The sequence below is a fragment of the Pyrgilauda ruficollis genome, unplaced genomic scaffold (genome assembly GCF_017590135.1).
Source record: "Pyrgilauda ruficollis isolate IOZ18807 unplaced genomic scaffold, ASM1759013v1 scaffold4, whole genome shotgun sequence".
Lineage (NCBI taxonomy): Eukaryota > Metazoa > Chordata > Aves > Passeriformes > Passeridae > Pyrgilauda > Pyrgilauda ruficollis.
Window position 1 is genome coordinate 6,819,203 of NW_024525489.1, and position 16,401 is coordinate 6,835,603.

General features: G+C 38.6%; 1 protein-coding gene across 2 annotated transcripts in view; it reads right to left on the reverse strand.

Moving 5' to 3' along the window:
- Window positions 1-5,855: 5,855 nt before the first annotated feature.
- The window catches only part of LRPPRC (leucine rich pentatricopeptide repeat containing), an 86,499-nt gene continuing 75,953 nt past the window's right edge, over window positions 5,856-16,401 (reverse strand). For both annotated transcript variants that reach the window (XM_041477097.1, XM_041477096.1), the window contains exons 33-38: window positions 15,108-15,247; window positions 14,830-14,945; window positions 12,004-12,078; window positions 10,402-10,486; window positions 7,670-7,812; window positions 5,856-6,355 (exon numbers count right to left, since the gene is read on the reverse strand). In XM_041477097.1, coding sequence (XP_041333031.1) covers window positions 6,299-6,355; window positions 7,670-7,812; window positions 10,402-10,486; window positions 12,004-12,078; window positions 14,830-14,945; window positions 15,108-15,247 — 616 coding nt within the window. In that variant the 3' untranslated portion in view covers window positions 5,856-6,298. The remainder of the gene's footprint in view (window positions 6,356-7,669; window positions 7,813-10,401; window positions 10,487-12,003; window positions 12,079-14,829; window positions 14,946-15,107; window positions 15,248-16,401) is intronic.

Genomic DNA, 16,401 nt, shown 5'->3' on the forward strand with positions numbered 1-16,401 from the left:
TTCCACTGGAAAAAAAACTCTTGAACATGACTGACAATAGTAAAGCCACAAATTACCGTAATTTTATGCCCCCTGCAGCTAGTGGTATAAAACATAGTTTTCAACCTTGTTTTTACTTGCTGAATTTAGACAAATTCATAATGTTATTGATGACAGTGAGAAAGACACTCAAATGCAGAAATTGTATTCCTTGGCACAAACACAACTGGAGCACAATATTTTATATGTACTATAGGGGATGAAAAATATGGTTGTCATTAAATATGCGTATATAAAAAGATGGAAAACTAGAGGATTCAAAATAATTAATTTCACATTATATAGATATTTATTTTCAGCTATCACACATTTGATCAGGGGTTTTTTCCTCCTCCCTGGAATGTTGAACTGTTAACCAGGTGCAGTACACGATATTACCAGTGCTCTCTCTTGCTGAGCATTAATGTTTGAAATGTAGGCTGTGTCAATAATATCATGAAGAAATGCAAAAACCCTGTTTAAGCAAAGTCTACAGACACATTGCTCCTAATGGATTTTCCAGTGAGCATATGCTTTCTATCCTATTTCTAATTTTTACAGTGTAATTTTACTTACAAAGGGTTCTGAGGGCCCTAGAACTGGACAATTGCTGGAGATGATCAAGCTTTACAATTAACTAACCCCACATACAAACCTAGTTCTATCTACTAACGAAACTGATGGGAGGGAAATCCCAGGGAACTCTGCAAGTAACAAGGGCAATTGTAGGCAGAAAGTTTTTCAGATTGTGGCTCAGTAGCAGGCTCTGAAACTGGACACAATTACTTCAGTTACAACCTCACTGGGGGCTGCAATTCCAGTATCAGAACACGCAAAGAAATGGTGACGGGCCCAATGCTAGGCACGGTCCTGTATCCACACTCCTGTTCAGCACCACCCTGAATTACACTAACACCACACTAACTAACTCTTACAACTCTTACAGCTGCTTTTGGATTTGAGAAGTGAGAGGCTGAAGAGGCTGCTTCTGGAACTAACTTCATTTGGTATTTCTGGCCTGCGATGATGCTCCTCTCCCTTCAGCTATGATTACAGGGCCAGTGCCATCCCAACTCCCTGTGGGGGAAAGGCATGAGGGCCAGCTTGACTCAGCAGCTCTGATCAGTTCTTTGAGGCCTCCTCCTTCACTGAGCTGAGCTCAGCAGCCAACACACCCCTAGCAGCCCTTGCTGCTGCCACAGCTGCACACCTCAAGGAGAAGCAGCTGAAGGAGAGTCAGCAGGAACCATACAAAAGGCAAAGGTCCATGGTGGTGTCACTGACCACAGCAGCCAACAAGCTGCAGGCTGCTCCTTCCCCTCATGGTCATTCACTCCCAATCCAATCACTCCCAAATCCCAGGCCTAAGGCATCATGCTGAAGCTGCTGGTTTTGTCTACTGAGATCTAGAAGTGCCATCCTTCCCAGTTTCCAGGTACTTCCTATCCCTTTGGAGTTCCTCTGCACTGATCCAGTATTTTGACAACCACTCCTCCCCAGCCCATCTCCCATAAATAAAAATCCAGCATCCAACAAAACAGCCTTTCAGAGCTGCCTTTGACAGCCTTGAAGGAGGTTAGCCAGAACAACCCTGTCCTGTCCACACTCCCCTGCTTTCCCTCCAGCCCAAACCGCTTTCCACCTGGAAAGTAACACCCTCCACTCCTGCCCTCAAGACTCATCTCCAACTATCTACAACCCTCACAAAACTCACTTTTCACACTGCCCTGGTCTCATGGACTACGTGAAGAACAGCAGATGCCAACTACTTGCAAAGCCAAAAATTAAATTTGCTGCTGGTTGTCAAGGCTCATCACTGCCAGCCACTGGGGTTTGCTGCTTTCTAAGCCCCGAGTTCATTGGCACGTAGAGCTGAGAAACACAGAGCTACAAAGAGGTTGGTAGCAATGACTCCAGACAACAGCAATTCCACAGATACCAGTGCTTTATCAGTGTTCAAGAGTAATCACATGAGAAATTGTGAAGCATTAGCCAATTGCAATATAAAGGTTTAATGGTATCAGAGAGAAACCTTACATTAATAGTTTTATCTAAAAGTAGATCAACGCGGAACCCCCGTCTATAGCAGGCACTGCATAAGACAGTTTCTATTATCTCATTTTCTTAATTACAGGAAACAGTAGAGAAAACTTAAACCTCAAACTTCCATATCTTATTTCCATATCTAATGGGAAACCCAGCACTTGGCTCTTGTAGCTGAGGATCTGCACACTCAGGAAGATGCCCTCAGATTAAATTACAGTCTCAGCTGGAGCCACTAACTTAGAAGGATATTGGGTTTCCTCTGATTATTGATTCACAGAAGCACTGGCAAACCACCAGAGGTTGCAGCCATTCTGGAAAGGAAACACTTTTTGGCAGTTAGTTTACATAGAAATGATGAGAACAATTTTAAGAAATGCAGAGAAATATTTGCTAAAAAAAAAGAAAAAAATGGGCTACATTCAATGACAGTCTCAGCTTTTTCTTATATGCTTACTTTTTCACCTTTCCAGTAAAAATAAGCTGGTGCAGGAAACTGGACATTCCTTCTAGATGCTGACAGATTTCTCACACTGAACAGTGAGACCTCCTGGTCACATCTATCACTTCTGTCACTTCCCCCTCTGCTGTGTTCCTGGGGAGCCCAGAAGCATCACATGTTCAAAGACAAGCACTACATCCAGTAGTCCCCTGGTGAACACACTACCAGTCTATTCCTCTGTCAGTATGTGCACTCATGATCCTCCCTTCACAGTTATGATTCTCCCTTGTCATGCAAACTGCAGCTGGAATCCTGCTGACTCAGGCACTCCATCTATAAAAGCCCTCTGACTCTCACCACCAGAGTCACAGTCCCTTCAGCTACTCCATTTTCAACAGTGGGTACATATTAAGGAAGTGTGAAGACAGCTACTAACCTACCAAGCTGCAATTCTTGCCATGAAAAAGGGTCTCAGGAGACAACGAGTTGAACAAACTGTTTTAGTAGATAAGGATAAAACCATAGCATGTAATTATCATGCTGCAAATGACTACTTTGGTAGTTAACAAGGAAACTTTTCCTGTCTTGATCTCAAAAGCCCCAAAGCCCCTTGCTCCTGCCCCTGCCTCAAGAGAAGGGGGAAGAGGCAAGCCCATAATGTGTTGCAGGGCACAGAAGTGAGATTAAGTCATCTCAATTCAGGCAGCAAGCTTTTCCCAGTCCTCTCAACCCCAGTCAAGACACACGATTATGCGAACACATACACACTCCCACAATTTGCCTTCTACAGTAACGTGTCAGGTCATGGCATGTCAGCAGGCTCTCTGCTTCCCATGGAAGCCTCTGGAAAGGCATGCTCCCATCTCACAGACACTGCACCTGGTCTGGATCTTGCACAATCCCAGTTATCAACTAGCTGGTGGCAAATAATTCTATCCTGCTTTAAAGAGGTGCATGCTGTGGTCAGTGTGCCAGAGTGCGTTTGCTCTCAGGACCAGTAAATCACCGTGACAAGTTCGCAAGGCTGCCATCCTGCATTTTCTCATCTTACAGGTTTCTCTCTTTGAAGAGGAAGAAATAATGAAACCGCCTACTTATTTGGTAAAGAAATGCCAACCTTCTAAAATGCACTTTTCTTCATGCTTGAAATGGCTGAGTCTCAGCACAATGATGCACAAGAAATATTATCATTTCAAGCGTGCTCTTGAAGAGTCGGCACAAATGCCGATTCTGCAAAACCTTCCTGGTATAACCTTGTTTCAGACTGAGATGATTGTATCCCAGAGTGGCACAAATCCCTCATTGGCCCACATTTTAAAGACAGGAGAGACTGCACTTCTGTGTGTAATCATCCCTTAACTGCACATGAAACATTTACTGGAACAGGAAATCAAAAGTATTATCACACAACAGCAGCCCATCCTTTGAGTAATCTCCTTCTTCCTATCACAGAGACGGGCTGGGCTCCATGAGTCCAGGCTATTCCAATGGGATCCCAAATGGTCAACATGTCCTTTAACTCATTTCCCTGTCACTGCTGCCATGAAACCCTGCTTCTGTTTGGTCACATGTTCCTGCAGTGCCTCACTGATGTTTAATGGGCTCCAGAGCTGGTTTGCTCAGCCCACGACTTTCCATGAGGTCACTCAAAAGCCAATTTTGGAGCTGAAAACAATTTCACTTACACTCATCAGTTACAGGCTATCAAATGTACTTATTATCTCTGTAACTGCAGCAATTACAGGGCATGGTTCTGGCTGAGAGGCAAACCAGCTAGACGAAAAATGGACAGATGTTAACTAGCACCAATCCTGCACGGACAGACACCACTGTGGACACCAGAAACACAGCCCTGCATGTGGCTGTGGCCCTGTGCACTGCTCTCCTGCCTCAGAGGGCACCAGCCAGCAAACATGACCCCTTGGCATCACAACACAGACCACTGATAGGTGCAGTACCTGATCCACAGCCTCAGGAGACTTCACCTCCTTGTCAAAAAGGGAGTTAACATCCACAGATCTGCTGTTAACTTCCTCTGTGGTGACCTGGTATTCGCTTCAAGTAATATTCTCTTCCTTAATCCATATGCTAGCTCAGCTCCAGCTGCATCTGTGCCCATTTCCTTAAGTTACGCTCAACTGTGACTCCACTTACAGGAACACGGCTACTGCTGTGAAATGGAGAGATCCATGAGATGACCTCTAAAAACAAGAGCTGTGGCACCAGAGAAAGGGTTGCCAACTAGTTGACACAGTCTTCAATTATGCTGCTATTACATTGAAACACATGTAATGTAGCTGCAGCTTTAGAAAAAAGAACCATCTCCATTTGTGAAATGAAATAAACTGAGTCCTGCCTAGGCTTGCTTTCAGATAGGGCACAAAACCATTAGGCTATGAATGAAATTTCAAACGTTAATGCCTTATCTTGACAAGGCAGGAACAAAGGGTGCGAGACGGTTCGAGCCACGTAGCTGCCGGATGTTGTCGAGACGATGCTCGTGGAGTGACGAAGGTCACTGCAAAACCACACTGCTGAGCAAGCAGACACTGCCTGCATTCATCCAGCTTGCCTGGAAAACCAAATTTACCACTCTCCCCGCTTCTGATCAGTGAAGCCTCATTTTTAAAGTACAGCAGGATTTTTCTCTGTATTTGTTAATATAGTAATTAATTTAATTGGAAGTTTAACTTAAAAATAATTAAGTCCCAGGTTTTTTTTTTGACCATAGAAGTCTTGCAAAATTTTGCCAAAACCTTGAGCATACGCAGGAATTTTTAATTACCACAATTTTGCCTACGTGCGAAAACCTAAGAAAGTTAAGATATGGCTGAAAATGTAAAGATTAATAAACAGAGCTGAAATGCAAAGAAACAATCTTTCATTTCATTAAAACCTGTTTGAAGTACTCAGCGGGTAACGTGTTCCATTTGCAATACCAATGTGCACATTTGTGAGTTTCCATCATTATGCATAGAGATAATAGATGTATTTTCTACCTAGTATTTAATCTTGGTAACTTAGACACATCTTATTTTCATGATCACACAACTCTGGGCTCTAAAATATAATCTCAGAGTAGCTGTACTCCCACATTCCTTCAAATAAAGAATGTCCAGTCTCCCAGCAAGTAAAAATTGCTACCCCTGCAAAGAAAAGGTACTGCTGTGTTTAAAGGACATGTTTTCATGGATTTGGAGTTCTTGTATCCATAAAATTAACTGGACTAACAGTTATGAGAATGAAGATGCTATCCGACTACAGCACACAAGGCTAATAGTTGAAAGTATTTTGTCTTTATAATATCCAACACCCTACCAAGATGCTTAACACAAGAAAGTACAATTAAGAGAAAACTTAAAAAATATGTTTATTTTCTGCGTAGATACAGCTGAATCCTGAAGATGATGTTCTTCACCCTCATATTATCACCCCAAAGTACAGTGACCAGGCAAAGAACAAGGATAAGACAGTCTCCTTCAGTTACAGTTCTGTACCCCTCTAGCAACTTTCTTGATATACATATATCTGGCAAATCCACAGGGACAAAAAACCAATTGAATTTACAGCAGATCATACATCAAAATGGAAATATCTCAGAGGGTTGCACCTTGATATTTCATTAGCAATTTTAAAAGCACTTCTATTAATAAATGTTTCTATCAACTACAGTTACGGAAAGTGATGTTAATCACAGATTTAAATTAAAAATTACACATAACATGCTTTTTAAAGTTTTTATTGAATGTAGTATTTAAACAATTTCATAAACAACTAAATCACAAAACTGTCTGTTCACGATGCTGCCGATCTTCTGTTCCTCCATGTTTCCACATAGAACTTGAGACTCTCCTATAAACAGAGTGGAATAAACAGAGTGGAATAAACAAGTTCAATCTTGTTTCAACTAAGAAGTTACTAATTCTGAACTAAGTCTTACTTAGTCCTGACAAAATCTATTATTCTCTGTCATGCAAAACTAGATCTGTATTGAAGTCTGTATAATTAGGAGAAATACCAGAGAGAGTGAATAAAAGGAAAAGGAAAACCTTGCCAAAAATGCATAATGAAGCTTCTATTACTAAATGCAATAATATAATCAATTTCATTTTAAAAATGAAAATACTTTTTAACTTCAATCTGCAATTGTGTCAAAAAAATTGAAACGCTTTTAAAGACCAAGCTGCATTAGAGAAAAATTGAACAGGGAAATGAATCATCCCAGTGACTTGGAAAAAACACCCTTATTTTCTCCAGCTACATGTAAGAAACAGACATTCTATGTTTTAAATTTGCATTCCAAATAAAAATTCAGATTATAAACTATGTAAAGCTGCAGAAAAACCCCACCATAGTCATTGAAAAGCTAAACTAAATATTTTGCGCCAATATTTTCTCCAATTCTTTCCAAATTAGAAAAGAAAAATCACATTCATCATGAAGCAATATAGAGAAACAGTATATAGCCAGTCTTTACAGAATTGCAGAACATTTTTTTAGAATATAAAAAGTGGTGAGAAAATTGCAATAAAAAGGTTGCTTAGAGAATGGAAAATAGAAGGTCTTCAAAATCTGCTTAGCAAAAATGGTACTAGTAGACTATTAGTCAAAGGAATGGTGCAGAACTATTTGCAATCTTTACAGATATAATATCATGCTATTTGTCATCCTCAAGTAACACATATTTGCACAGCTGCATAGGTATCTTGGAAGGGCAGCTAGAAGCAAAGCTGCAACAGGAAAATAACTGCTACAGTTCTAAAGTTCCATCCTACTAGCTCAACAACTTACACTAGACACAAAACACCAATTAATGAAAAGTAGAAGCCATTAATTGTTACTGAAGCACACATTCTACACGCCTTTTCAAGTCCAATTGCTTAGAAAAATGCCCCAAGGAGATTTGATAAAGGTACACCTGTAGATGAGTGCCTGATAAGAAGGAGGTAGTTTAAATATCATAAGCCCCAAGAGGTTTTATTTCCTCAAGTCAAATCCAATGCAAGATTACCACAGCTCCCACAACACCCAGGACTTCACACATTACCTCCTTTGAGGAGTCTCTGCAGAGACCTAGTCCCTACGTAATTATTCATGCAACTTGTTTTATTAAATACTGAACATACACAAGTCTGCAGCTCTATTTCTTAATTAGGAAATACTCACAGGGGGTTCAGTGAAAGGGACAGGCTCTCCTACTTTCTTCAGAAAATTTGCTAGAGATTTCAAAGAGATCTCGTGCAGCTCTATGTTCTTCGCTTTTGCTCTCTCATACGTAGCCTTTACAGAAGCAACATCACCATCCAATTCTGAGGAAAAAAATAGAACCCAAAAAATCTCAGTGGTTACTTGTTTCTCTTTCCACCTGTTTTCACTCATGCTTAACCATCAACTGCTGCTCAGACATTTGCTTGGGAAGCACTGGGATGAAACTGAAGCGATCCCTGACAGTTCCACTGCTGTCCCCAGGGTCCTAGAAGCAGTACAACAGTTCCTAGCACCTTGTAAACGTCAAGGAAGCCATCATGTCCAGTTAAATTCATTCTGTTGCCTGGGAGGGAGAACACAAACACCTGCAGTATGGGAGCTGTCTCAGGTTTTACTTGTTCACATTTGGAAACATCATCTTTGCAACCACAGGAGCTATAAAAGCAATGGTTCATAAAGGAAAAAAAAAAAAGCTTTGTGCAGAAATGGATAGCCTGTGTCCCCTTCTCATGAGAAAAAGCTTCCCACTCATATCTGGAAGTGGCTGAGCTCCTTTTTGAATGTGGGAGGCTTCTGCAAAAACTGCATGAAATGACAGCTTAATGAAAGCATAGAAATCATTAACTTTCTACAACTTTAAAATAGGTTTATTGTATGGGAAACACCAACAAAAAGAGCTAATACTTAGATTGCATTTAATGGACCACACAATCGTGATTTTACAGATTTTTTTTTTTTTTCTAAAAGGTATACAGCAAAGGATTGTGCATCTCACCCGACTGAAGGAAAGCTAGCTCTGGCAGTGGATCTCATCTCAGGACAAGGACAGGAGAAAAGGTCCTTTTATTTGTTCCATCATGGATGCCTGACAGATGATCAAGCTTTTTTCAGCTGTGATCTATGTCCTACTATATCTTTGCTAAACACAAACAATTATAATTTTATTTGACCATTTTTTTGTTGATTAGAAACAGTAACCAATGGCGGTAACAACAACCCTCTGCCACGTTTCATTGCCTTTTCTAATTAAAAATAACAATGGCCTGAAAGGAGAATAATGTCTTCACTCAAAAATTATGCTAATACAAGGTTGGATTTGGTGCAAAACAAGAAATCATGTTTGAAAGCTTACTACTAACTTTAAAATTAAAAAAACCCACCAATGTGGATTTAAAAGGTCTTATTTTTAACCCTCATGGCTAGAGCACAATCTAAGCCTTCTCATTTTCAGTTGTGCTAAATATTTTGCTGATGATCCCTTTAACAGTCACATGATCAATGTCTCATACAGGTAAGATGCTTGCACAAAATAACCTGGGAACAGCTTTTAAAACTCTTCATGCTGGTACTGTCTCCTCTAGGACCTGCTAGGAGCCAGGTACATCTCTGCCTGAAGACAGTACAGCAAGCCTCTGTTCATACAGAGTGCAGCTTCACACGTTCAAGACACTCTAGCCATGGCTGCAGGTATGGTAGGGCAAGTGACTGATTCTCTGCAATCTCTTTATGAAACTGCTATACCATCCCTTAGTTAGGAAGGATAGTGAAAAGCTTAGTTCACTTACAGAATTTTTACTGAGGTAAAAGCAGCAGAGGACTAATGACAGCATAAAGCAGCAAGGACAGTGCTAGTGACAAAAGGGCAATTTTTTGTTTTATAAAAACATGTTAAAAAACTTACCCTGCTGTGAACCTGAACCTATCTGTTACAGGGCTAAACAATTTTGGTAGTGATGCTCTTTGCAATGTTACTAAGCAAGCAAATTTTTAAAGTTAAGATAACACATCACAGTACTTCTGCAATTTGATTCAAATAAGTAAGTTTGTATTCCTTTAACACTGTATCTTGGATTTGTGTTTCAAGTGTTTTATCTAATTATTCCTATTTATCTATCTTCTCTGTGATAGACTGGTGCACAAGGGCTTTCATCCTTTTACTTTTTTGCTTGTAACACGTGTGAAAAGGATTTACTCCCTGTAATAAAACTGGAGGACATTATCAGAGTACACAAGACAAAGGACTCTAAAGCACAGAGAGGCAAGCTTCCAACTGAGTATTGCCACAGGAGCTGTATGTCCTGGTTTTTCAAGAGTGAGTCTTGCAAATAAACAAACAAAAAACTTAACTTTTTTAGAGGTGCTGACTTCAGCTATAAAGAGAACTGATGAGTACTTCAACTATTTATGTAAATTCAAATGATGGCATCTGGAATACTAACTTTGGCTACATTACCAGATGCATAAATAATTCACACTAATAACAATAAGATCATTTTGCATTACTGATAGAACAAATCACATGATTTTGAAACATACACACACACATATACAAAAGGAACCAATATTACTACATGTTTTGTGGGGAGAAAAGCTACATTCATTTTAAAAGCCATTAATTTCTACAGCATTTTCTCCCATGGGTTAGGATGGATTCTTTCTTATTCCATGAAGCCCCTACTTTAGGTTCTAAGTAAAGGATTCATGGCTTGTGTCAGCTGCTTGCTCTTCCATCCTAAGGACATCCATGCCAGGACAGCATACAGACCCAACAGACTGAAACAAGAAAAACCTCAGAAAACCCCCCTGCACCTCTTTATGACTTGAACTGTAAAGCAAGCAAGGGCTTGCATGACCTTTCTGAATGTCTCCAGAGCTCTTACTCAAACACTGTTCCAAGGAGCATCACTTACCATAACATCTCAAGAGGTACCGGTACACCACTGTCGGATCGAGATGCTCAGGAATCAGTTCTAGAAGCCCCTCGATCCTCTTTGCCTGTCAGATTTAATGCACACACAAAAAAAACCATGAACTTGAAATCTTAAAGAATAAAATAAAGTCACCAAATTCAGAACAGTGATTGCACATTTTTTAAGTGAGATAAACTGTACAATTTTGCAGATATGAAATAGTAAAAGAAATTAAGCACAAAATGTAATTAATATAATAAGGGTCTAAAATCCACACTCAAGAATCCCGAACATTAGTGTCTTTTTTTTTTTTTTTTTTTTTAGGTAGGCAATTAATGTATCAGTAAGAGTATGGCAGGATTTCAACCAATTTAGGAAAACTGCAAAACACTCAGCATCCTTCAATGACCTAGAGGTCAATGGTAGCTATGATCAATGCTTGAAAGGAGTCAGATCACTAACTGATGTGCTTAAATTTGGAACCTCCTTCCCTCAAGCCTCTGTTTGCAGTTTCAAAAATTCTTAGGTTTTAAATTAAAAGCAGTTTATTGAAATTAAGAACATCTTTATCACACATTACCAACTTTGATGTGTTAGTAAAATTTCAGCTTGATGAGCTGGGAAACTTACACGTTTTTAGTTCCTTCTTATAGACACCAAACAATAGTGTTTGTCACATTATATTTCTCATCATCACTTCAGCAGAAGAACTTTAAATCTACTAGTATTTAATGGCAATTTCCACAAAACATAAATGTGCACTTGGCTCATTTGAAAAAAAAAAAATTCTAGTTTGAGTGCTAGATGTCTCCTGATGCTGCTCCTCTATGACAGAGAAATCCATATGGTTTTGCTTGGGTGTGTATTTCAGGGTTTTTTCGGTTGCTGTTCAATGTTGGGTTTGAGGGGTGGGGGGGGTGTTTGATTTTTTTTGTGTGTTCTAAGGCTTTTTTGTGTGGGTTGGAGTTTCTTTGTTGGCCTTTGGATTTTGTTTTATTTGTTTTGGGTTTTTTGTTTACTTTAAGGGGGCAATAGGAGGAGGGAGGGATAGGAGTAGAGCAAGCATATAAACAGAGCATTTCAAATTACAGGGAATGAGGACAAAGCCAGGACTCTAAACACATGTTCCAACTAGATACATGTCCAAACCACCATAGAAAGTACTACGAAATGTGTCTTTTAATGTAAACACAGAGGCATTTTATCATCAGAGAGAGGCTGAGGTTTTAACTTGTATTTGTATTCATACAATGTAGCAAATAAAATAAGGACTTTCAGGTTGTGATATTGAACTGGATAATGCAGTAAAACATTCTAAGAACAATGTTTGTAGGATGTACAGTGTAACATGGAAAATGCAGGAAATAACTGAAACAATAGAAAAATATTAAATACACCCTCCCTTCCGTCATGCTCCATAATGTAAACTGTTCTTTAAATACAAACTGTTCTTTAAATATAACCAGCTCTGCAAATTAACCTCCCCTCTCCCCAAGAAACCCAGTAAAGCTGTCAACTGTAAAGTTCAAAACACTTTAACAAAGGCTGATGAAACAGTATTTTGCAACATATAAAATTGTATACATGAAAAAAATATTGTACCTGTCCAGGGCGAGATGCTGATTTAGCCATAAAACGCCCTAAAGTTCTCTTCTCCTGAACTATTGCATCCCACCTCTGAAGACAAAGAAATGAATAACGTAACAGACATGAGTAGGTTACAGCTAAACAAAACTACTAAGGTGAAAATTTCCAATTACAGATGCTTAAAACAATATACTAACATATTACCAATTTACAAAGTAAATAATTGAATATTAGTTTGACAAGAAAACCAAAAAACCAACCACAAACCAAGTTCATTTGATGCACCTCCTTGGTAAACGTTTTTAAAATGGTAGGGATAAAGTTTGTTTAAAACAACAGGGGAAAGAATTAAACTAATATTTCAATATACCACAAAAACGAGGTTTAGGACTGCAAAAGAATGAAAAAGAGAAACACTATTCCTCTCCAATTATACTGCCAAGCATTCACAAGTGAGCTAGGGATCATAAGGTTAATTATACATTTAATAAGGTGTCAGGGAGATAACTGCTCGTTTCTTTATAAAAATTAAAATGTACAAAGCAAGTTCTCTTTAAAGTATAATTACCTACACTTATGCATACAAAGGACTGATTTCAATCTCTCTATTTTATAAAAGGCTTTAACTGCAACAGACAGGGTTTGAGAGAGAGAAGTTGAACTTAGAAAAGTTTGAGACAGACGAGATAAAAATCAAAAATCAATCTTACTTTAGAAACAAGGACAAAATAAAATATACAAGACAATATTAAGTGTATGTTCCTCAAAGATGTCAGTCTTAGAAAAATGCACAGTGTGGTATTTTTACCAGCTGTACAAGATCAGTACCAAAATGCACAGGCGAAAGAGAATATTGTGCATATGAAAACACATGGCATAATTTTCCTATATTCAACTAGTATTGTAGACAGATGCAAATAAGAAAATTTGGGTTAAGCCATTCTGTATAAGCATTTTGGTTTACAAGCTCTTTAAGGTTCAGGTGAAAAGGTGTGAAGGTTCCTTCCTTTACGCAAACAGACAAGAAGTGGCTTTATGGTGCTAAACTGGGGCAAAGCACTGATGAGAGAAACTTGGAATGTTTTATGGCCAATTCTAGCCATTCTTACCTACTGCCACTAACTGCTCTGAGAGGAAAGAGTCTAGTTTGAGAAACGTTATTCACAGCTCCCTTTCATCCTGAAATATCAAATCCTTTTTGACTCTCATCAGTAAAAGCATTCGCCTTCCAGACAGTAGCAGACACTGCAGCTGTTTCATAAACTTTTAAATAGACTCTTAGATGCATTTCTGAAAGCAAGGAGTCTCCATGAATATACCAATATTTTAGATTACAAGCAAAATAGTTCATTTAGATTGCTGTTTACTTTCCAAATTATAAGAATGGAGAGTGACTATTCCTATCCTCCAGTTAGTGGATTCCTATTAGTGGAATACTTGATCCACATAGCAGTCACCAATGTTTAACACAGTTTTTCCTGAGCCATAGAATCCCCTATTTTTCTATTAGACACAGAAATTCAGACTCAAGCTCACCTGTAAATATCCACTTATAACAAGGTATTTTTAAAATGTCCACTAAGATACAATGCATACAATGTTACTTCAAGTGTGTTATAGAACCATGAATTTAATTCTAACAGTTGGATGCTGTTGTAACAAGTTTCAGGAATATATTCATGGATATTATTCCATGTTCTGGAAAATTTTAGAAATACTACGATTTTACTTAAAAAATGAAAAAACCCTTATCCTCACAAAAGCAAAAAAAGTACTCAATTTTTATTTACTCATTCCATGTCAATCAAAGAGCAATCAACAAATCAGGAAGAGCGGAATAACCTGAAAATTATTTTGCATTTGATGTTTCAAGCTATATAGCAAGAGGGTTTTATGGCAAAATTGTAGTCTCCTTTTCATTTAATATTCAAGATGACCAGTCAGGCAAAGCCCTACACAAAGTAAGGGAATTACAAGTAATACATCTCACTCTGCAGCAGAAGCAACTGAACAGCTCTGTTGGTAGTGTCTTGGAATATCACAAAATATGCCATGGATGAAGCAGAGCTTTTTCTTTAACAGTTTAAAATACTTAGGAACTGGTAAATGAGTAGCATGCACCATCAGGAGATAAAAGGCCTTGATTTGAAGCAGGAGCCTATGCACACATCAGTCTTACTGCTGGACTGTCACCTGCTTGGATGAGCCTGTTTCCAGCACTCACAGCTCATCCCACCTCTTGCTTGGCTTGTCTTTAGCTCTGCACAAATGGCACAAATGCAGCTGTCTCAAATCCTAACTCAGCTGAGACTGTGACCCAGAGATCAACACTTGGGTTTTAACACATCTGTGACAGTCAAACAGAAAGCAAATTCAGCTCTTAATAAACCCTGAACGCAATATATACAATATTATAGCCAAGTGAAATAAAGTCCATGACAAGCAATCATTGCCTGCTTCTGTTTTGCAAACGGTACAGCTGTAAGATATAATGTTTACAGCATTTAAGAAATTAGGTGAGTAGTTGCAAGGAAATGGTTTGCAAGAAACAACTGACATGTAACAGAGAACTTTGAGAAAAATATTTGCAGTACAGAAATACTTCCTTTATTTCCTTCATGTTACTGGAAGACAAAAAACGCCCCTGACTCTGGCATGCACTGCCACTCTCAGTACTAGAGCACGAGCCCATGGTTTAGTCTGAAGTGTGCACTGCTGCTCACACTGTAATTCAAATGCATCCCAGTAGCAGCCTATGCTGCACAACATCTCTTTCTGACAATTTCTCAGTTAACCTTTGAAGAGCTCTAAGCATTTCTGTACCTCTTGTTATGTCATTACCTGTATCAACGATCTGGCATCATCCACTCTGCCTGCGCTGACATACTGAAGGAAAAGATCTGTGACAGGTCTGTAAACTCCACACTGACTGGCCACTCGTTCTGCCATCGCACCAACTGCAAAATGATGGGTACATAAGGAAAATCTTTGATTGAAAAGCCTCTTCTGTAAACTTCACAGGCATGATTTATGCTGACTGAGCAGGTTTTATGTGTAATAGCTCTTTCATAACACCTCTGTCGAGTCAGAATATTTAAATATCATTGCAATTAACTTACATTTTTCCAAAGCTGGTTCTAATCCTTCCTCAGACACCTTTCTTAACAAATAGGAAATACTTCTGACAGCTTGATCAGGATTCTGTGCACCAGAGATAAGCAGAGGCTCAAGGTATTTCACAGCAGCATCAAGGTCATTGCTAGGAAAAGAGATTGAACTGGCTCAGTTTCTGAAATCAAGATTTCTAAACCTAAAGAAGCAATTACAATGAAGCTTTTGTTTTCTACATCAAGCTTGTATTTACCAGGAATAGTTGATGAAAAAACATTGACCAAAAAAATTTTATTCACTCAGATATTGTATAAGTGAAACAATTTATGACGGAATGAATAAATCAATTAATAAATAATTTTAATGGCCTTTGACCTGTACAAAGTTTATGTACTTTGGACACACTTTCCTCATTAAGAAAGAAGAGTTCAGCTTGCTGCTTTAAGAAAATGCATCCTGCAAATCTAGAAGGCAAAATCTAAACATTATCAGAGGGTATCTGAATAATTAATGCATGCAACTTAAGTATTTTTAAGCAATTAATTATTTACCTGATTTCTCCCATGCCTGCCCTTTTGGATGCAAAAGACATTACTAAATGTCATTTGGTCATTACATCTAAATGCTTTTAATCTTAAGGCTTAAATATAGCAAATGCTAATAAAATAATGCAAGAAGTATTCACCAAAGTGTAAACTCTACTTCCAGCATTCTAAAAAGTTCAAATGACAACATCTCTAACCAGTTCACTCTAAAAGCTAATTAAACTGAAAAATAAAACTGAGCACAACGAATGCTTTTAGGTGAAGCAGCAATGCAGCACATGTGAAAGATAGGAAAAATGCTTTGAAATCAGAAACACTGATCTACCAGTAAATAAACACTGTATTGGAAAGATCTGTAAGAATCTGTTTTTCAGAGTTAAAAAGGTACACGTTGCAAGGTATTTAAGAATATATAGAGTGCATATCATTTACACTGCTCAGCCTTTTCATACATCAAGTTAGTTTTGGTATGGGAAAAGTAAAGTTGATGCTCTACCTGCATAAAACAAGTTATTTTATTTATTCTTGTCACCAATCTCCATCTTAAGAACACAGCCCGACTTTGCAACACTTTTACAACACAGAAATACAGGAAAATAAGCAGCTTATAACACAAATAATGAAGTGTCTCTCCCATCTGAAGCACTTCATTTACGTTCAAGTCCGTGCACTAGAACTGTGTGCCAAGGGTCATTCGGATCTGCTCCCTGTGGCCTGGCATGCCTGAGGCAACCAGGAATCTGTTATGTGCTACAGA